Below are 21,808 nucleotides of genomic sequence, written 5' to 3' on the forward strand. Positions count from 1 at the left end.
TTTAATATCTACCTGGAGACACAAGACTCAAGAAAAACTTAGGTAATAAAACTGATAGTATATGACTATAAAAAATGAAAAGCAGATTTCATAAGGATTCAAAGGAGAGACCCATGTGGCCTGTAAAAGTTGGAAAGGTATTGTGGTTACAGGTATTTTTCAAATTCTTGGTAATTTGATAATCCTTATTCTGCAATTATTTCTAATAAACTGAATATATATATATATATATATATATATATATATATATATATACTATTGATATATATTATTTTGTCTTAAACTCAAAATGCTCTAAAAACCAATTAAGTAGGCACATACAGTTACTTCTAGATGTATAAGAGTAGATATCTGGCAGATGTTTTTGTGTGTTTATTCTATTTGGTTTTTACTTCTCCTAAGAGTGACTACAACCATAAATGTGAATCCCTTACAGAAGAAGAGAGACTCCTGTTACAAGGGAATCCTGAGTGTGATTCCCTGACTCCCCTCATTCCTACACATGCATCAAAGATCTCAGCTAGGAGTTGGAAACTTATGATTGCTCAAATGCAGGAAAGTATTTTCTAGCTTTTAGAAAGGCAGTTTAATCATGAATATGCATAATCACAGAGATGACTCTAATGTATATATACTCTTATTTTAGAATCAACAACTTCAAAGTTCTACATAAATATTCTTCTGCCAAAATCAAATGAAAAGAAACAAGAGTTACTTGCTTGGCAGTAACTCCTTTTCCTGCCCAACTAAGCTTGAACAACGGTATAAAGGAGTCATGAAATGGTCAGAAGTTGTGGGGAGCAAGGGAAAGGAGGAAAAGCAAATGACATATAATGTTGGGACAACATGGCTTGGAATGACTGACCTTGAGATGGCTAGTAGATTTGTATATAGTTTCAGAGACACAGCGGTAGATAAACATCAGAAATAATAGGTATTCTTAATTTCCAGCAGTAAGTAAGCCAAAGGAGTAGACTTTTCTGGCTACCCTTTAAGAAACTGCTCCATAGTCTGATAAGCAGTTTTGCCAGGACATTTGTGTTTTGAAATTTCTCAGAAAGACTTCGAAGACCTATTTCTCTGGTTATTTCTTAAAACTTACTTAATATACAGTGCTAGGTCTGTAGCTAAAATAGCTTGCTTGATTATTTTCAATGTGGTCTTATATTCTTCAATGGAGAGGCCACTGAGAATCTGATTGCCCTTTATAAAAAAAGAAAACCAACATTAGCACCCTGGAGAAGCTGCGGACAAGAACAAAATCTGCAAACACATTCACATATCTTAAACACATGCCCAGTATTCTAAACTCATGAATGTGGAGGGCATACTTAAATACCATGAAATAATATTTCCCCTCTATGTTCCCACCCCACCCCTCTGTCATACATGTAAACTGCTTCATGATGCTTCATCTGCCTACATACGCATGTTTTTCCCACTTTTATACTCCTTAAGCCTTAGTCCAGACTTAAAATCTAAAGCTATTCTTTTCCATAGGGCAGACTAATTGCTATAATTTAAGAGCAAGTAAAACTTTGAAAAAAATCAAAGCCATATTAATGGATATGAAGAATGAAGTGGTAAAATTTTTAAACAATGGATTATGAAAAAAGTCACTTCTCTATGGCATTTTAAATAAATCCAATAATATTTCTGGTGCAAATTTATATAATTTTAACTTGGTCAGTTATGGTAACAGTGCATATTCCTTAGGAACATCTTAATATAGATGGGTAAAGGGCATGAGCCAAAGGGTGCTTACTGGTCAGTGGAGAAAGAAAGCGTGGGTTGAAACATCTATAAGGAATATTTAAAAGGTAGCTAACCCATGTGTAAATCATTCAAAGTTTTCACTATGTAACCATTTTTTATTTCTTGTCTGTAATTGAAAGCATAGTGGTTCTCTAATCTTGAACTAAGTAAAATACATAGACCGGGCACTCATAATACAATCAAAACAACATCTCTAAGTTGAGTCAGATATGCTTCCTATATCTTAGGGCCAAGAAAAAACCCAGATGCTTAGGAAAGAGATCTGAAGGCAGAGGATTTGTTATGAAGACAGGGGAACTTCTGGGTATGTTAGGCTGAGGCCAAAACACATTGGTTAGAGGATAACTAGATGCTGAAACTGGATCTAATTAATGACAATAATCTATAATTACAACCATAAACATTATTTTAAATACTAAATCATTTTAGATTCTAGACTAAACAGAAAATTATTCAGAAAATACCTTCTAATACTTATTTTAAGATAAAACAATTTCAAGTGGAAGATGAAATGTCTTTTGGTGCTATATTTTTACTTTTTACTCCCAAAGGCTGAGGATATAATTTCTTGTGTAATTTTGCTTACAAAGATAGAATATATAGATAGGTCTTATAATTTGAGCCAGCCATATAGATAACCAGATTCCTTATATATTAAGCAACAACATATTACATAATAAGTTACATAGTAACAGGTCAGTTGATAGGAATACTGTAAAATATGCTTTTAAAAAAGTTAGCATATTTTCTTTCTTTGGAGATAAATTTGTAATGGGATATTGAAATGAAAGTTTTAGTGGAAACACACAGATAGCAAAAGTACAGATATTCCTACTACAACATGACATATACATTCCTGAGAAATTTCAGTTCTGAAAAACTGTACACTAAAAATAACATGGATTGTGCAAAAAAATGGTATTGGGAAAGACCACTCAAAACCTATGCAACTTTGTAACCAGAGCACAAACCAAACCAAGAATTGGTTCCTCTGGAAGTAACTTGGATGGGCCAGTCTGGCTGGTCTGGAGGCTGTCTCTGAGGACATTAAAGATGGACAAAAACAATCAAGTAGAAATGCTGGTTTGTGGGGGCCCTGCGATCATGCATATAGAATTGATCATTGAGACAGTAAGTCTGCTATTAAGGTGGGCATTGAAAGAAGAGCAAGCTCCCGAGAGGCTACAGCAGTCCAAAGCGAGGGAGAGAGCCTCAGGTGCAAGTGCTCATTTTTAATATTCCTAAGAAAGAACGGAAAGGGCTGCATATGCAGGAGCCAAGGGGAGGGCTTTTTTCTTTCTTGCCGAAGGTCAGAATTCAACTTCTATAATTCTGGCACCTCTTACCCCAGGGAGGTTGTGTATGAAATGATAGAATGTCTATGGTATACTGATACCATCCTTCTACCTCCCAATCACACATGATATAATTCATACTAAACAATCACATGTGGTAGAAAAACAATCTGTACTAGACCATATACAGACTTTATAAGGAGGGTGCCAAAACAGGCTACATAACTTTTAACTCTTCCCCCACACTGAGGTGTTGAGGGAGGCATGAGAGTGAGTTCCCCTTTACCTCAGGTAAGAGAGAGGGGCGTGGAGTTCCTGTGTATGTCTCCTCTCATTTAGTGGGTGGAGGTGGGGCTAGAGTAGACTTGTGTCTGACTCTTGTCTTAAAAGGTGCAAGACACTCATCTCAGCACCAGTCTGTTAAGAATGTTTTAACATTTCTCACCTATTCTCCCTTCCCATTCTCCAAGTATGAAGGGGTAAGAAACTACATGGAGGTTGGGGAGAGAGGAAGGAGTCAGAAGAAACACAAGGTAGGGAATGGGAGAAGCCTACCAGTGCAGTAACAGAAAACGTGAAACGTTAAATCAGGTTAAAAATTTGGACTGCTACCCAGGAGTACACATTTTGGTTTCTGAGTTGAGAACTCTATACTATATATTGGGACCTGAAGTAACTAGAGGGTTTTTACTTACAAAATCGTGACCAGAAAAGTGGTGGGAATCCCTGAATTTTTTTCCAGGGCTCAGGAAAGAACTAGCCCCACTGAGTAAACTTAGTGATATTGGGGTAAAACTGTTTTAAGATTATATGTCATGCATTGTGTATGTTCAATGTAATAGTTAAAACTTTCATTTTTTCATATTATTAAGGTAATACCTACACACAGCAGATAATGTAAATAATGAACAATCACCCCCCCCCCCAAAAAAATGAACAATTTCATTACACCAGCACAGCCATTGTTAATATCCTGGTGCATATTAAATTAATCTTGTTTTCCTTAACATAAGTATGTTTAGCATACCATAGCATATGCTTTCTTATGTTGATAAATATTCATTTCACCAAGTAGTTAAGTAGCTTTATTCTTTAATAAAATTGTTTCTTAGTAACTGGAAGTTTCAGTAAAAAGAAGAAAAGGTATTGCTTTGTGAAAACAAATGCTTGAGCTATAGAAACCACTTCATTTCAAAAAAAGCAGAATTAACTGAGAGCCACAAAATACACATTTTTGTTTGTTTCTAATTTGGAATAGCCACATAGAGTAGAATAACCAAATTTCCCTTATCAGGCAACATGTAGACAGTTCTGGTTGTCTAGAGAAGTGAGGCTGTGAGGATCTCAAATGTTTTGGCTTTGCCTTCCTTACCCAAAAAGGAATAAAGTATGTGCAAGAATTTATGATGCTGGGAATAAATCCAAGAACTAAAAATAAAACTGAATTTATAAAGCTCTCTTTTAAAATTCCACAACAATAAATTAGGTACTTACTGGACTATTAAGAATCATCAGGCACTGGTCAAAATGATGGTGCTCCATGATTGAATGGCAGTAGAGCTGGGCAAGTGGATGTTCACTTCTGAAAATATTTTGTTGAAGAAAGGAAAAAAGATCAGTTTCCTTAATGTGCCAGTTTATCAGTACATTTTTATTACTGTTTAACTAAAAGAGAGACTACTTCACAAAATTAATCAATAATTTTCCCTCCTTTTCTGAGAAAAGAGTGAGGTAATCTCTGGGAAACAAATACCAAGAGTCAAATTGTTTTCAAATATCAATGGAACCATCGCCAGTGCAAAGTATGAACAATTTCATTGGTCTTAATACTGATTAAAATAGAAGTAAGGAGTAAGGACCAAAAAATTAATACCTCCAAACATGGAAAAAAAAACCCACTGAAATAGTTGTACCAATTATATTTTTCAATTTCAAAACTGCAATTGATATAAAATCTGAAACAAATTCACATTAGCTTTTCCTCTGAAATAATGCTCAGGCTGAAGGTCAGCTTATTCATGTGTGCCTGCAAATAAGAAAAGGACTGACTGAGATGGAATTAACTGAGGTATGACTGATGAAAGGCAAGAAAAAGAAGGATACTCAGAGCACATGCTCCCTTGGAAGGAAGGAAGGAGACGGCTGAGTTGGAAAGTTCCCCATGTGGGATCCAGGTCATTTTAGTGCAGAATATCCTGCTAGTTCTGCTAACTGAACTTGGTGAAGCAGTAGAGACCCTTTGGCTGAATGAAGAGAAAGGAAATGACATTATACTCAGTTCATTATATGAACTGAGACAGTCACAAATAAAGCTTTAAAGCACGACAAGCACAATCCTCCACCTCATGTTTCTCAGGACCCTTCACATGTGAATATTAAGCATAGGTTTCACTATTTCTTCATAAGAAAAAGACGAAATTTCTGAAAACCTCTGTTCATAAAATTTATAGGAAAGGGCTTTGTGAATTGTAAAGCTCCACATACAAGTGGTGGATAATACAACTGATTTGTTATTTCTCCCTATTACTATCTGAATGGTTATTTTACTTTGCATTTAATTTGTTGAAGATAGAGAAGCTACCTAAGACTGAAGAAATGTAATGTGGGGGAAAAATGGGTAAAGTGAGAGAGACCTGAGGGAAAACGAAAATAGTAAAGTGAAAATAAAGGTAAGAGGACAGATAATCCCATCTATTCTTATTGTTTAAAGTGTTGTCTATATTGCTAATTTATCAATGTTACTGTTGTCCTAACCTTTCTCAAATTAATTCTTGCCCTTCTTGTCTTCTTTGCTCCTTCCATATTTAGTGAGTTGGACTATGGATCAGGTACTGTGCTTAGCATTGGAAAATGGGATGACAATGAACAGAGTAACATGAGTAGATTTCTGAAAAAGGATGAACTTACTGGAAACAGATATTGTGTATGTATCAAGACTACTGGGAGTTAGGAGACTACTGGGAAACTTCTAGGAATCTAAGTAAGAGAGAGCCTGGATTAGAGTGGCAGCAGCCCAAAGGAAGAGAAGCAGACATCTGAGAGCTGTTTCAGAGTAGATCAGATAGGAACTGGTAATGACTTCTGACTAGGAGTGGGATGAGGGAGATGAGGGGATGAGGGGGAAAAGGGAAAAAGTATGAATGTTAAAGTCTCTGCCTTGGGATGCTGACCTCATTTACTGACATAGGAAAAGGGAGAAGATGATCAAAGATGGGGGATGAAGCAGGGGAAGCTGACTAGCTGAATGTTGGATCTGTTCATTTTAAGGTGCCTGAAATAGACCCAAAAGGATATAAATGTCTGAACTTAGTCTGGGCTGGTGATATAGATTTGGAATGCACCAACATGCAGATGGTAATCCTGGCATGCGAGTAGATGAGATCATCCAGGGAGATGGCCTATAATGAGAGCCTGTAACATGTCAGGTAGTGTGCTTTAGTTTTTTTTAGTTTATTATATTTAATTTTTACAATAACTCTGGGCAGGGCATTCCCATTTACCACATCAAAACCCTCAATCCCACCTCTTACTCATCCCCTGATGTAGTGTCCAGTTTCATGCACGCTTTAACAGACTTCATGCAAGTACCAATTAGAATGCCCCAGCCTACCTTTAATACCTCTCACTTCTGCCTTAGAGCTTTCTGACCCCACAGCTGGTGCCCAAAGGAATTTTCTCTGCACTCATATTTGTTCAACTTGAAAGTGTGAAAGAGTGAAGGCCTGCGGACCACCTTGGACCAGTGGGGTACACAGACCTAGGTACAAATGCCTTTGTCTTGCCAGTCAACAGTTCTGGGTCTTATTTCATAAGACTACTCCAAAGTGCCTGGGAAGACTAAGACCCAGTATGGGTGGACATCTGGATAACTCATCCCCTCTACTGCCTTTCCTTTCTTCCCTGCTTCCTTCCCAGTCCCGCATTCCTGCTCCCTGGGGTCATATTCACAAATAAGCTATATGCACACTGACTTTCATCTCAGGTTGTGCCTCAAGGGTAACCTCGGCTGAGACCTCTCTCAAGTTGCCATCTTTTTGCTTTCTAGACAATCAAAGGCTCAGTGAAAAATAATGTGCTCAAGGTTGATATAAATGGTAGAGCTGGCATTCAAGTACATCCTCTTGAACACATCACATGGTCTTAGGATACCAAAGTACTTTAAAGGCACATAGTATCCACTCATTGACCTACTTAGGAGCTGGACTACGAAATGCTATTAGGTGGATATAACACAAACAAGTTAGAACTTCAAACACACATTACATTTTTAGATGACACAGAAGGGATTGTTTCACATTAGAGAAAATTCTTGGCTTGTGAGATAGATGAATGCAAACTGTGTTTGTCTTTACTTAGATTCTAAAAATACAGATTTATGAATCAATAACAGAGTGACAAATGCCCTGAATTTCCTGTATATAAAAACATTCATGGAAATCAGTGTATTCTATATCTGTTGCATTTTCCTCTTTCAAACACAAGGCTATGTGGCTTCTTTAAGGTTGCAACAGAAGGACCCATTTAAACCACTACTGCTACAGAATTTTGTTCCCACGCTGCTGTCAGTGAGCCCCAATGGACCAGCACACTCACTTTGCATTTTCCTCTGTCCTGCACAGTTGTTGGTCTATCTCTGACAGTAGTATTAAGATGCCCAATGCAGAAATCAGACCAATATTTTAGAAATAGGAAGCCTTAGAAATCTACAGAAAAGGAAAGCCCCATGGGGGTGGGGAACTATATTGCCACCCCAGTCTGCCTATGTCACAAAGGACTAACAACGTCCTTGGTTCTGCTTTTCAGCCATATATATTACTCTGGGCTCAATTCTCTAACAATCTCTTTGTAACCTTCAATCCCATTTAGTTCTTTACTTCATCATTTCTCTTCAAATCATCACGATTGCCTTCTTCTCCCAATCAACAATCATATTCAATGACATAGATATTCATAATGATGATTCATTTCACGTTTTGACCTCAGAGTTCTCTGACCTCCTTGACACTACTGATTATCTCTTTGCACATAACGATGGACAGGGCTCTGCTTCTTTGTTCCACAGCTACTAGGTTCTACTGGGCACAGTATTTTTGCCACTTCCTTTATTGACCACAGGACAAAGCAAGATCTTAAACTCCTATCTGTTGCTAAGAACATTCCCCTGTGAAAATAGCTAAGACCTGTAGAGCATTTAACATGTGCCAGGAAATATTCTAAGCACTTTACATCTATTTATACCCCTTTAATCCTGATGAAAATCCCAGAAGATAGGTATTTTCATTATTCTATTACACATAGAATAGACATAGAGAAGTTTAATGACTTGCACAAGGTCACAAAGTAAGAGGAGAAGCCAAGATTTGAAGCCGGGCATCTGGCTCAAGTTGGCTCTTAACTACCATAACCATCACAGCCACTGCTTGGTGGTATAAGGACTAAATAAACTAATAAATAAAGAGTGCAAAAATGTTTCAAATGCCATAAGGCCTATATAAAGTTTTAGCTTCTATTATTAGTATTTACTACTGACATAGGTCTAATTGAATGGAACTTTCACTTTATTCATAGATCTCCAGGCTCTCAAGATCTCCAACCTGACCAGGGATCATCTCATTCATGAATAAAATGGACTTCACCCAGCTTGAACTTCACACATGATTTTGTGCTGGTGTAGTGCCCTCAGATCCTGCTGACCTCTACTCCCACTGCCAGACCATGACTTCAGCTCACTTCTGTCCTCTGTTAGAGCAGAGAAGACAGTCATGGCATAGAACAAGTTCTCCTAGGACAAATATACACAAATCTCCTTGTGGCCAGCAGGAGACCTTTTCCCCCTGATTTTACTGCATCTCTAACCTTGAAAAAAACACATCTGTTTGATCATTTTACCACTTCTAACTACCACCCTATTTATTATCTTCTACTCGACTTATTGCCCAAACTCCCCTAACCTCCATGCTTGTCATCCCTCTCTCTCAGTGCACACATATACATTTTCCCAGCTCTTTCATTTTCATCAATGGCATCATCACTGTTCCAATTTCTTGGACCAGAAGTCGTATCTCCTTCCCTCATGCTTATATATAACTAGCTGCTTATTATTAAATTCAAAAACTTTCTTTTTCTCCTTCATCCTCTTCCTCTCTCTAGCCCATATGTGATTTTTCAGTTTATATCTGACTTGCTGTAACAGCCTTCTAGTTGAGCTCTGTGGTTCTAATTTCTACCCATTCCCCTTGTAGCTTACATTCAGACTTCTTTCCTAAAACCGTGTGCTTATTACACACTGTAGTGGCTCCTTTTTCCCACCCATATCAAATCTATAATGCACTGCTTAGTTTTATAACCCTGCCTCAGAAAGTTTCCGTTTGTTCATTCTCTTCTTTTTCATTCCTAATCAATGTGAACCTTCTAACTCTAGTCAAGCTAGCCATCACCACTGTTCCAAGAAAGTGCTTACCTCATGGTGCTCCTGAAATATATTTATCCTTTCTCCTTCCTAAATCCTACCCATATTTTTTTTTTTTTTTTTTTTTTTTTTTTTTTTTTTTTGAGACGGAGTCTCACTGTGTCGCCCAGGCTGGAGTGCAGTGGCCGGATCTCAGCTCACTGCAAGCTCTGCCTCCCGGGTTTTTACGCCATTCTCCTGCCTCAGCCTCCCGAGTAGCCGGGACTACAGGCGCCCGCCACCTCGCCCGGCTAGTTGTTTTTTTTTTTGTATTTTTTAGTAGAGACGGGGTTTCACCGTGTTAGCCAGGATGGTCTCGAACTCCTGACCTCGTGATCCGCCCGTCTCGGCCTCCCAAAGTGCTGGGATTACAGGCTTGAGCCACCGCACCCGGCCAAATCCTACCCATATTTTAAGACCAAGTTTAAGTCTCATTTCCGGCATTAACAATGGAGTTGTACTACATCTGACTGGACCAGTCTTCTCTGCTGAACACTTACAGTCCTGCTCTACATAACTCAGGACTAGAAACATTCTTGTAGTGATCACTATTACTTCGTGAGACTATGACAATTCCTTAATGGCAAGAATCACATTTTATACTTCTATCACTCTCTTTCCGCCTTGCAAAGGGCAAACGCCCTAATATAATAATTATTCATTATCTATCTGCCTAGAATATAACATAATTTCACTGCATTATTTTATCAACACCAAACTTGAATCTAATTAAATAAATGCATCTACAACAGTCTTCTTATATTGAATGCAGGCCTAATGCAGGTAATTTCTCTACATAACCCAAATGCTACAATTGTGTTTTCTCTAGTGGTTGTCTGCACTTCAGCCATTTTGTTCCTATTACTGCCTATTTTTAAAATAAGAATTCAGTATCTATCTGAGATCATTCTTTTTTTTTTTTTTTTTTTTTTTTTTTTTTTGAGATGGAGTCTCGCTCTGTTGCCCAGGCTGGAGTCAGTGGTGAGATCACAGCTCACTGCAACCTCTGCCTCCTGGGTTCAAGCAATTCTCCTGCCTCAGCCTTCTGAGTAGCTGGGATTACAGGAACCCACCACCATGTCTGGCTAATTTTTTTGTATTTTTAGTAGAGATGGGGTTTCACCATACTGGCTAGGCTGGTCTCGAACTCCTCACCTCGTGATCTGCCTGCCTTGGCCTCCCAAAGTGCTGGGATTACGAGTGTGATCTCATTCTTTTCTTGCTTCACCCAAGTGGGTGCCTGGCCCTCATTCTTTTCTTGCTTCACCCAAGTGGGTGAAGTAAGCATGAGCAGTGAACTCTTCCCTCACATATGCCACTGGCGTACCTGTAGAACTCCTCTACAATGGTAGTTTCCTAATCAAAGAAGCCTTCAAATAATCAAATGACGACTCAAGGGGCAACTTTCTATTGAAGAAATATCTTCTTTCAAGGTAATTTCAGGGTAATTTTCTGAAAAGATGTTCAAGAATGAATAAGGACAACCTCAGTTTCAAACTTTGCTACCACATGACCATTTTTTCTTTTTTTGATAAGTTACTTTCATCTCTGTGCATTGTTTTATTGTTTTGATTTTCTCTAAATATTAGTTTGAATATCTGATGAGGGCTGGACACAGTATACGTTTTTAGAAGATAGTACTTTACATGGGAATATTTATGGTACTCATACTCTCCTGAGTCCCCTGCCTAAGAAAATTCTACTTTAAGTATCACTCATTTACCAGCAAGGAAAGAAAAAAAGAGAAATCCCTGGAAAATTCTTGGTTTCCTCTACTGAAACCACAGGGATGTAGGAAGAAATAAAAATCTTTGAAACTGCTTTAACTTTTTTTTTTTTTAAGTTGAAGTCTGCTTTGTAGTGTGTGTGTGAAAGCAAGATTCTGCAGTCGATGAGTCTTTCCCAGGATGTTTTCTTTTTCTTTCTCTTTTTTTTTTTTTTTTGGAGAAGATGACGTTTCTCCAGATGTTTTTGGGGTAATTATTTTTAAATAAACAAAGGAAAAAATAGTTGAGTGTTTTTTTTCACTCTAAAGCAGGGCAATATAGTATCTTAGAGTGATCCATACACTAATAATCCACATACTAATAATATTATGTTCAGTGTAGCACATGCTGATTCTGATCTTTAGGCTGTGCTGACTGTGGAGGCGCATACTATGTGGCTTGACTCTGCACTATCCATCTTTTCATGGCAGTGTCCCCTTTCATAATTATTCTGTGTCTATGTGAGGCTCAGGATTGCAATCACATGACAAAAGCGCAGGGGACAAAGGACATGTCACTCAGTCAGTTCTTCACAACATGAGATTTTTCAAGAGGAAACAGCCAGACTCTGATACTCAGGCAAGACCTTGCTATCTTTTCCCATCAAAGGTCAGCAGAGGACATGGTTGTTACATCACTACAATTCTTTCTACATGAAGTTTTCCATTTATTTAGATAAGGAGAATGTGATTAGAGAGCTTTCTGAAATTCCCTCTAGATATCAGACATCTGGAATTTCCTTGAGAGATCTGTCCATTAGTTGAATCACTTGTGTACTTAAAAAATGCTCAGTAGTAAGAGATCTTGCACTTAAAATGTAGACCTTTCAACTAAATTCCTACAAGAAAATAAAAATATCACAGTGGCTCAAACATTTGATGAAAAGTGATGTCACCTTTATCCTCTCATTTGTCATCTCAAATGTCACTTAAGTATGGCTCTTAAAGGAGCCTGAAATGCTTGTCCTAACAGATAGTATCTCACTCTCAAACTCAGCCAATGAGCAGTCATCTGATGATGGTACATCTCTAGCATCTGCTTCTAATATTTAAGACTTAAATAGGCATCAAGTATTCTGCTTGCTATTGATGTGTATTATCTTTTACAACTATTATTTCCATTTCATGTATCAGGACATTATGGTATAGAGAAATTAGACAGAGGCCCAGTTCTCCAACACTGTGCTATATAGCTTCCACTAAGACCACAAGCCTCCTTCTCCTGAGCACTTAATAAGTATGCAGGGCTGAGCTAAGCACTTCTCAAATATTATCTTTTCTACTGCAGGGTGAAATGTTACCTTTTTTGAACTAGTTTTAGTAGTTTTCTAAGGGAGCTGTTAAGCTGGATGTACATAAACTAAAGTAAAACTCTTGGTAATTATCTAATGAAATAAGATTCTCAACATAAATATGTTTGAACTTCAGGGCTGAAAAATTATAAACATAATACTGAACCTGCATTATTTTTTCCATTTCCTTTAAATATAACCAGAGTATGTTATGGGACCTTGACCAATTGCAATTTTGTACCATCAAATTTTGCTGTGGCTTTAACTTAGAAACATACAGTCCTATAATTAAAAGAAAACATTTTCTTGCTTTACTGGGAAAGTCTTACCGCTGTATGTAAGAGTTATTCACACCACGGTGATCTAAATCGTGGCTTAGTGCAGCAATCAGCAATGCAAGTATCTCCAGGTCAGTCAGCTTGTTCTGCATGATCAAAGACATTGGAGGAAAGAACAAATAAAATGTGGTGAAGAACATTATATTACCTCTTTTCAGTAATCTTTTTTTCCCCTCAGTGCTTTACATACATACTTCTCTATAGTCACAAAGGACTAACCCTAGAATCCTATTCTTCAGGGAATCAGTTGTCCTTTGTCATTCACAATGGGATCACCACAAATGTCACTTATGAACAGGAAAAGCTGAAATGCCTCAATAAACTAATAATCTGTCTACCTATAGTAAGTATTGCTAATTCTTAATTATTATGTGAAATAATCATAATAAACTTTAAATAATTGTTTTTTTCTCTTTTAATTCCCTACAGATTCTGTTCACTCTCTGCTATCAGTTGCTGTGTCCTTAAGGAATGCAGACAATGTTAATTCAAGCAAAACAATAGAAAGAAAATGATTTGAAATGAAAACTTGGCTTCAAAAAGTTACATAATATACTCCCAAGCTAAATATAGGTTAATTTTTAGTATCTGCCATGAGTATTGTCATTAATACTGTTCCCCTTCATTAGCAAAAAAGACACAACTTAAAATTATCATCAGCTGTATTTTCCTAGAACTCTCAGTACTCTAAATAGGTTTTACAACAAACACAAAAATCATCATTTTGTTATTCCTCACAGAGAACAAGGATAGTTTTCAGTGTCGATAATCCTTATGACCTTCCCATACCCCAAAATAAGTTTACACAATTTCTTACACTGGTTGAGTATCCCTAATCTGAAATCCAAAATGCTTCCAAATCTGAAGGTCTTGGAGCACCAATGAGTCTCAAAGGAAATACTCATTGGAATATTTTGGATTTTCAGATTAGGTACGTTCACCCAGTAAGTATAATGCAAATATTCCAAAGTTTAAAAAAAATCTGAAATCTAAAACACTTCTTGTCCCATTTCAGATAAGGGATACTCAACCTACACGTGTTTGCTAAGGTAGGAAAATCATACTAGTGTATTTAATTTCACCTCACTTCTTTAACAACAATCACTTCTTTTAGATTTAGCCTGTTAAAATGTGCACCCTATGAAAGTAGACACAGAGAATAACATTTTAAGAATTTATTTACAAAAAGAAAAAGGCAGGGAAGCTCTGAATTAAAAACAGTTATATGATGGATGCCTGGAATCACTTACCTGGAATAACTAGTCGATTCCCACTGAAGTTAGAATCTAAGGACAGAGATATGGATAAAATTTGGCCTGGAAAGGAACGAATTACTTGAACGTTTTCTGCATTGATCTTCCTTTTAAACAGTCTCTGGTCAATGTATATGAAACCAAAACCCTTTCTATGAAACAGTACTTAAAAAATTTACTGAGTGCTCCAGAGAAAATGCAGTAGAGACCCCTAACTTAAGCAAGTTCAGGACTTGGGTGGTTTTTGAGGAATTCTACTATGGAGCAGGTTGAATGTGAACAAGAGAAATGTGATACTTTTTCTTACTTTTTCTTAATAAGGTAGTGTTTTCCTCAGAAGGAAATATTTATTTGCCCAAAGACTATGTATGTGCAACATGAAGTTATTTTAAAGGTTTTCTAATATGCCATATATATTATATATGGAAGAAAATTAGCAACTAAGTAGTTTTGCCAGATTAGTCCTCTTTAATTAACAAAATATAACTTATTATGTAAGTTGCAGCAAATATTATTTTAAATAATTATCTGTGCACTTTAAAGTGAACTTGAAAGAATATGCTGTAAATTTTACTACTAAGCAACAAAATATATTAGATATATGAATGGCTCTAAAAAGTACCTGAATTTTGCCTGCTTTTAGAGCAGCAAACATGCATTGAGCTGTATTAAAGGCATGTCTCCAATTATGATAGGCAACATTCTTCCGATAATTCTTCTTAACACTTAAAATCCATCTGCAAAGAACCTTTAGGGAATAAAACATAAGTAGTAACAATAATTGCCAACATCTTCACACATTTACTATGTTACAGGCACTGTACAAAGCCTTCACAGTTAGCCTGATACTCCGATTTGGATCATCTTACAGACAAGAAAACTGATACTCAGAGAGGTAACTTGCTGAAGGATACATTGTTCGTTAGGGATGGAGCCAAAATTCAAACTTGAGCAGTTTGACTTCACAGCCTACCATGTTAACCACCATGCTAATTAAATTGATACAAAACACAAGACATCCCTAAGAAAGGTATTTTTGGCAGGATAGGGCACTGACTAGGTGATATATATATATATATATATATATATAGTCCATGTGTCCATGTGCCATGTCCATGTGTCATCAACTAGGAGAGTCCAAAGAGTCACATAGGTATGAATTCATCATCAGACAGCGATAAAAGCAGCCACTCTCAAGTTCTTCCCATGCTCTCATGTTGTATATCTGTGAAGGTATTTAGTGCAAGGCCCTGGGGGTGGACTAGTAACAAGGTATATAGTACATGTCCAAGGACAAATTGGAGCTACAAGACAATGCCATCATTAGTTCTTTGTCCTTTTAAATTATACTTATTCAGGTAGTTACTGCTAGGTTACAAATAAGTAAATTTAAAAAAAATAATATGTGCCAAATAAAGCCCTGGGGTCCATATAAAAATACTTTGAAAGATGGCTGGGGGGAGGACAGACTTCAGCAAGCCTCAAGAGTTGGGTTTAATTTAACTTCTAAGTGGTGAATTAAATAAAATCCCCAGAGACTCATGGGCCCTAAACATGGTTTGTGTTAGTATCAGAATCTGCCTCTCTTCAAATCTGAGTGATTTACTATATTTTTGGGAATTTGTAACATAAATCTGTGATTCTCCCTATATATATCACTGGAGTTGCTTCAAACACAAAGAACATTGCCCTGGGAAATGGAAAAAGTACCAGGGAAAAGAATGTTGCTTTGACAATATTCAACACAATACGATTAGCTACAGAAGTAAGTCAAAAACAAGATTTTTTCATTGTTGGTAGAAACTGCTTATAAAAGACTTGGTGGGAAATCAATGCTTCCATATCCTCCCTTTTCTTTTCAGGTCATTTTATTCCTGTTCTATTGCTCAGTTTACAGGAAATTCTGATAACAAAGAACCTAATGTCTCCTCACCTTTTCACCCACTGAATTGCCATATTTCAAGCGGAAGATTTCTTTATGCCTAAGATTGAATGTGTTCACCCCAAGCACACTGCAGCTTCTTCCACCATTTTTTCATTTCTGAATAGAGTCTGTCAGGAAGGTGATGGATTAATCTTACTGGGAGATTAATCTTACTGAGAGACTTTTAAGTAAGATCTAGAAACTCTCTTCTATATGTTTAGAAAATATGTTGCAGAAAATTACTGGTGATTAATTAAAGCAGCAAGAAAAATAAACAGGAAAACACAGAAATTTAATCTTTGGCTATATCTTTTTACTAATCATAAATGTACAGATATAATTAAATACATAATACCATATATTGTGAAACGATGACCAAAATGACTCTATGAAACATAATTCCTAATGGACTCCTCTATTTTCCTTTTATTAGGACAGACCTAAGAGAATTAGATAACCCAATGGACAAAGTAGTACCTATATTTAAGTAGAGTTTTAGATTCTGTTACCAGGATGTTCTCAACAGCATACAAGAAAATTATGGTCATATCTGGTAAGTTCTCATTGGATATGCTAGACACCATTAAAATTTGTAAGACAGTATTTTGTACAGGACTACTGAGTAGTTATTTGCAGTTTGGATGACTCTAGAGAGCATGTTCAATGTGTTGAATCAGTCTCCAACAATTATGGAAGGTTTCCCGAGTGGTGAACTCAAGATGCCACCAGAGAAAAAGAAGAAACAGAAAACAGCTTAGCTCCTGCTTCAAGACACTCAATCAGTAGTGAAAATAACAAAATTGCATATATAAAGGAAATAAATAAATAAACATAAAATTGAGAGCAAGTTTATATACTGCCAAATAGCAACTGAAGCAGCATGAAGTCAAGCCTAGAGTTCTCTTACAAACAGATATTCTTGAGTCAGGCTCTGCAGAAGAGAAATGTTTGTTGTGGCAGAGAGTGGAACAGACATTATTCAGGGAGGATTAAGATGTAAAAGATGGAAAGTGAAAATAAGCACAAAACATACAGATTTGCTCGAGTAGAACGAAGAATCTGTTTCAGAGATCAGCAAGAGGCAATGGTTACAATCATTATAGGAGAATGACTAAAGATTTAGAAGCCATGCAGAGAACATGAAGATCTGTCTTTCAATATGAAATATTTTTAGTCACAACAGCTTCATGATTTTAACATCCTCTCTAGCATTAACATTTTAATTTCAGCATCCTAAAATTATACTGACAATAATATATGAAAGAAACAAAACAGAAGAGGCACTAAGGAAGGAAGGCCAGCCAGAATGATTGCAATGTTCAAGCTGATGTTGGCAAGAATTAGAATAATAGTTATTCAACCAGAAAAGGTAGGATGATGAATCAGACACTAAAAGGAAATATTTTCCTCATGGATAAAAACCCAACAAGTGGTAAGAATAAAGATTTCTATAGAAACTTTAAGTGATTATCTTCATTACCCAACCCTCAAATGCTATCTAAAGGCCAATGAAGAAATAAATCAACTTATATGAATTTTGTTTAAAAGTACAAGAATCACATTCCTCTGCTCTGGCCAAGTCCTTTCAACAGAATCATTATTAGTTTCAAGAATGGGAGTACTCAGGAATGGAAAGGGATTTGAGACACTATATAGGTTTATAAAGTCCTGTAACTAGCAAGAAGCAGAAGTGAGATTCACATAGAACTTCTGGCTCCAAATGAGATCTTCATCTCATCAATAGATACGGCTTTAAAAAATGAGCCTTATGACTTACTATTGAGAAATTCGATGAGTGATGTAACCAGTCAAACTTGGCCTAAGAATAGGATAACTGACATGGACTCTACACCTGTTTGTTAAACAGAATATTATAGATAAGTGCACATATACACATGCATACAATTAGATAATCACAGATGCATGTATAATTCTCATAAAACTCTCGTGGGGAGAATAATACCATTACCCCTAATAAGAGATGAGGAAACTGAGAATATGAGTGATTAATTGCCCAAGGAAAAAAGAGCTAACCAGTAGCAGAGCTATGACTCAAAAATCCATGATCTTTCTACTCTACCACGGTGTCTCAATTTCTTCATTTGTAAAATGGGGATAACAATAACCCCAGTAACAGCCTTTCTAGAGAACTTGTTGAAATAATTAAACGACATGATATCCCTTAATCAACAACTCTAACAAGAGTAAAATATTATTAGGTAAGAGTCTATAGACAACTGTTCTCTATTTTCACCTAAGAAAGAGCAACATACACTTTGGTTAAATTCAGGAAGAACCAGATTTGGGCCTCCAGTAATACCATAAATGACAATGTATTAATCACTCTTAGTTTTCATTTCTGTGAGGCCTTTGAGAACAGGGACAATTCATCACTGAACTGTGCACCTGGCACAGTCCTGCGTATACAGTATATGTTAACAAATTTTCGTTGTATGAATTAATACAGTGCTAAATAGTGGATGCCTTCGAGATATTTAAATTTTCAGATAGGAAATCTATACAAGGAGACTAGACAGTCAACTGATGAGAAAAAGTAATCTTTAAAGGCAAGATTACTGAATTCTTTTTTTCAAATAGTCTTTTCTGCTACCTCTTATTCTTTGTTGTTATATATTATAATACATAGCCATTATGAAACAACAGAATTCCCTGGTATCTTCAAACTGATATTAGAAGATATTTATTTAAGTTTTGCTATTATCTGAGAAGTGAATAAGGTAAGCAACAGAGGCTAAAATCAGTTTTCGTCTTCACCCATATGGGTGACCCTGTTCCAACTAAAAGTGTGGCCTCATATCAGGCCTCTTTATTTCCTCCTTCGTTTTCAAAGGAGTTCACTCTGCTTTGGTCCTTCCCTGTACACTATTGTTATAACCACTGCAATGAGATCATGCTACTTCTCTGCATAAAATTCCTGTGACTCACCATTGTTTTCAGGGTAAAATCCAAATTCATCTGTACGGCTTACAAGGTTCTGTATGATTTGCTTCTCACCTTCTTCCATTGCTTCTCTTGCCATTCTTACCCCCTCAACAGTACTCCTGGCCCCCACCCCCAATCTCTCTGGTCATGCCTTTGCATATCCTGTTCCCATTTTTAGGAACACTCTCCCTTAGTCTTCACCCTGATACTTGATACACACTAGGAGCCCATTAAATGTGTTTTTAATAATGATAATTTTTCATTAAAAGTCTCGGGTATATATTAAGTGACAGTATATTAATCACTAAAATGTAAAAATCCCTATTCCATATTTGCATTCAAAATCAATTTTCTATTTTACATACACACATACACAGACTTTTCCAAAGGATGTCGCTGCATTCCTACCTCATGTTTCATCTGGAAGTTCTGCACAAGGTTGAGGTCAGTAAACATCCTAATTGTACACAGTGCTGTTTCCAGATCAGACAGCTCAAAGTCACTGAAGCTAAAGTCAGTAATTTTAAGGGTCTGGGCAGATGGCACCACAGCAGCCTTAGGTAAGGAGAGAAGGAAAAAAATAATGCTGTTAATTAAAGCAGTAGTGATTCATAAAATTTTCTTGTTTTGCTGCAGAGAAATAGCGTATTGTGGCTTTTTTTTTTCTTTTTAATGAAAGACACTAGAAACCTTTTTGTACAGTGGCAACTCCACTCCCTGCATTTTTAAAACTGAGCCACATAAGAGTAACTAATATGGTTCAAGGTAGGCTAAGTGGAGAAAAGGGAGTTGTCACCCTTAGACTGTACCTAGAAGGGTGAGCAGCACTAAGAATTCTAGTGATCTGGCTCCTATATACCTCCCCAGTCTTATTCACTCTAAAGAAATTTATAATTTATTGAGTAAATATTCTGGAACCATCCCAGTGCTCTGGGCTGCAAATCAACTGGTAAGAAGGGTAATGATAATGTTCTAAGGATTTTATGGTTAGTTCTCGGGACAACCTTATGAAGTGGACACTCTAGCTCCATTTTTCAAGTACAGGAACTTAAGCACAAAGAGGTTAATTTTCTTGCCCGTGGCAGCCCAGCTAGTTAAGGAACGAGGAGGCCAGGCCTCCAGTCCAGGAAAGCTATCCTGGGCTCAGACTAGCAGAATTTGTCTCCCACCATACTTGCCTCACACAAGCCTGATCATAAGAATCACCTGGGTGCCTATTAAAAAACATTGATTTGGACCAAGGACCCCTGGCTCCCTCTGACTGAGCAGAGCGCACAGGCTCCTCTCCTAGATGTCTTGCTGGGCCCTGTGGGATGGGAATTTAAAGGAACACCCGCTCCTCCGCCCTTGGACCATTTACCCTGTCAGCACTTTGTTAACTGTTTTAGTTAGATCAGGCTGAGATTAACTGGACCAACAGAGGCCTTTACGTGGTTTGAAGTAGAGGGAAGAAAAATTAAGAAATTTCATCCAGGTTCTCAAACCCCTTAAGTTTCCTGTGAGTGTCTGAGAGAGAACTACTTGGCTTTTGGGAAGTCAAAAGGTCAAAATAATAAAATCTTATGGAGCAATCTAAAGTAGATTTCCCTACAAATCTAAAGGCACTTGCACATTCTCCTTTTTATTCTGGACTTTAGATTTCACTTACATATACCAGACTTGTTTAAACTTTCCATGAATGTCACCCTCTTCATTCAAACTAAGTCTTTTTTCCCAAGTCCAAAACTGACCAGAAAATACGCATTCTGTTAAGTCAATTCCATAGGCTAATGTGTGGGCCAAAATAAGGGAGGAGAGAAGGATTTAAAATGTTTAGATAAAGGACTTAGTTGTTTATACCAGCCTCCAACATCAGAGATGGAGCGGTAACTCAAGTTTGGGAAGTGTGGAGGTGGGAACAAGCCCACCTTTTAACTCAAAGCAGATAACAGCTGCTTTCCTTAAAAGACAGTACAATGGACAGGAGAACAGATGTTTTTTTCCTTAGGGCATCATTATTCTTACAGCAGGAAGTTTTCTTTCTTTCCTTCCACAAAGAACATTCTAAAAGCTACAGGATAGAAGCCAGCACAGCTTGTGCCTCTTTCCATTATCTACTGTAATTCCTAATCTCTCTCTACTAAGATAAAAGAATCTTTTCTTTTGCTTGTTTGGTCACACCACACTACAACTCAAACATTCTGAGCTGACCCAGTGGGGACACGCAAACATTTTCCATAAGAGCCTTGTAGTCAGTGATACACAGGTTCAGAATTCTGGGATCGATTATTAACAAGCCATGAGAAGTCAGAAATCCTTTCAAGCTCTTGTACTATGCTTCTTTGACCATCACAAGAAAATTCAACTTTCTGTTGAACTTAGAAAGGCTTGGGATAAAGGTGATTTTTAAGTAAAACATAATTACCTATTATTTTTACTTATCACATTGTAGGATAAAATATTATACATTTTACTAATAGCAGGAAGTAAATTTACTAATAGCAGGGAATAAAGGATGTGGTATTTCTGGCACAGGATGTATATACAGTTCCAGATTTTCACAGTTTCTTGTTTTAGTGACTGTTTTATTCATTAGAATTAGAAAATGAGATTTCTGAGTTTGATTTTCTTCAGGGGATTTTATTATTGCATTATGGTTTTGAAGCCTAACAGAAAGAACATATTTTAAAGATTCTATAAAACAATAAGGTACTATAAATATAAATATATATATGTATTTTTATGGTTGTTCAAAACCACTGGAACTGTGATACCACCTAATACCACCCAATATT

General features: G+C 36.8%; 1 protein-coding gene across 3 annotated transcripts in view; it reads right to left on the reverse strand.

Moving 5' to 3' along the window:
* The window catches only part of PDE5A (phosphodiesterase 5A), a 129,752-nt gene that overhangs the window by 12,164 nt on the left and 95,780 nt on the right, over positions 1-21,808 (reverse strand). For all 3 annotated transcript variants that reach the window (XM_001099652.5, XM_001099444.5, XM_001099553.5), the window contains exons 12-16: positions 19,443-19,589; positions 14,790-14,915; positions 12,906-13,000; positions 4,566-4,653; positions 1,103-1,203 (exon numbers count right to left, since the gene is read on the reverse strand). In XM_001099652.5, the coding sequence (XP_001099652.2) occupies positions 1,103-1,203; positions 4,566-4,653; positions 12,906-13,000; positions 14,790-14,915; positions 19,443-19,589 (557 nt within the window). The remainder of the gene's footprint in view (positions 1-1,102; positions 1,204-4,565; positions 4,654-12,905; positions 13,001-14,789; positions 14,916-19,442; positions 19,590-21,808) is intronic.

Source organism: Macaca mulatta, chromosome 5 (assembly GCF_049350105.2).
Source record: "Macaca mulatta isolate MMU2019108-1 chromosome 5, T2T-MMU8v2.0, whole genome shotgun sequence".
Lineage (NCBI taxonomy): Eukaryota > Metazoa > Chordata > Mammalia > Primates > Cercopithecidae > Macaca > Macaca mulatta.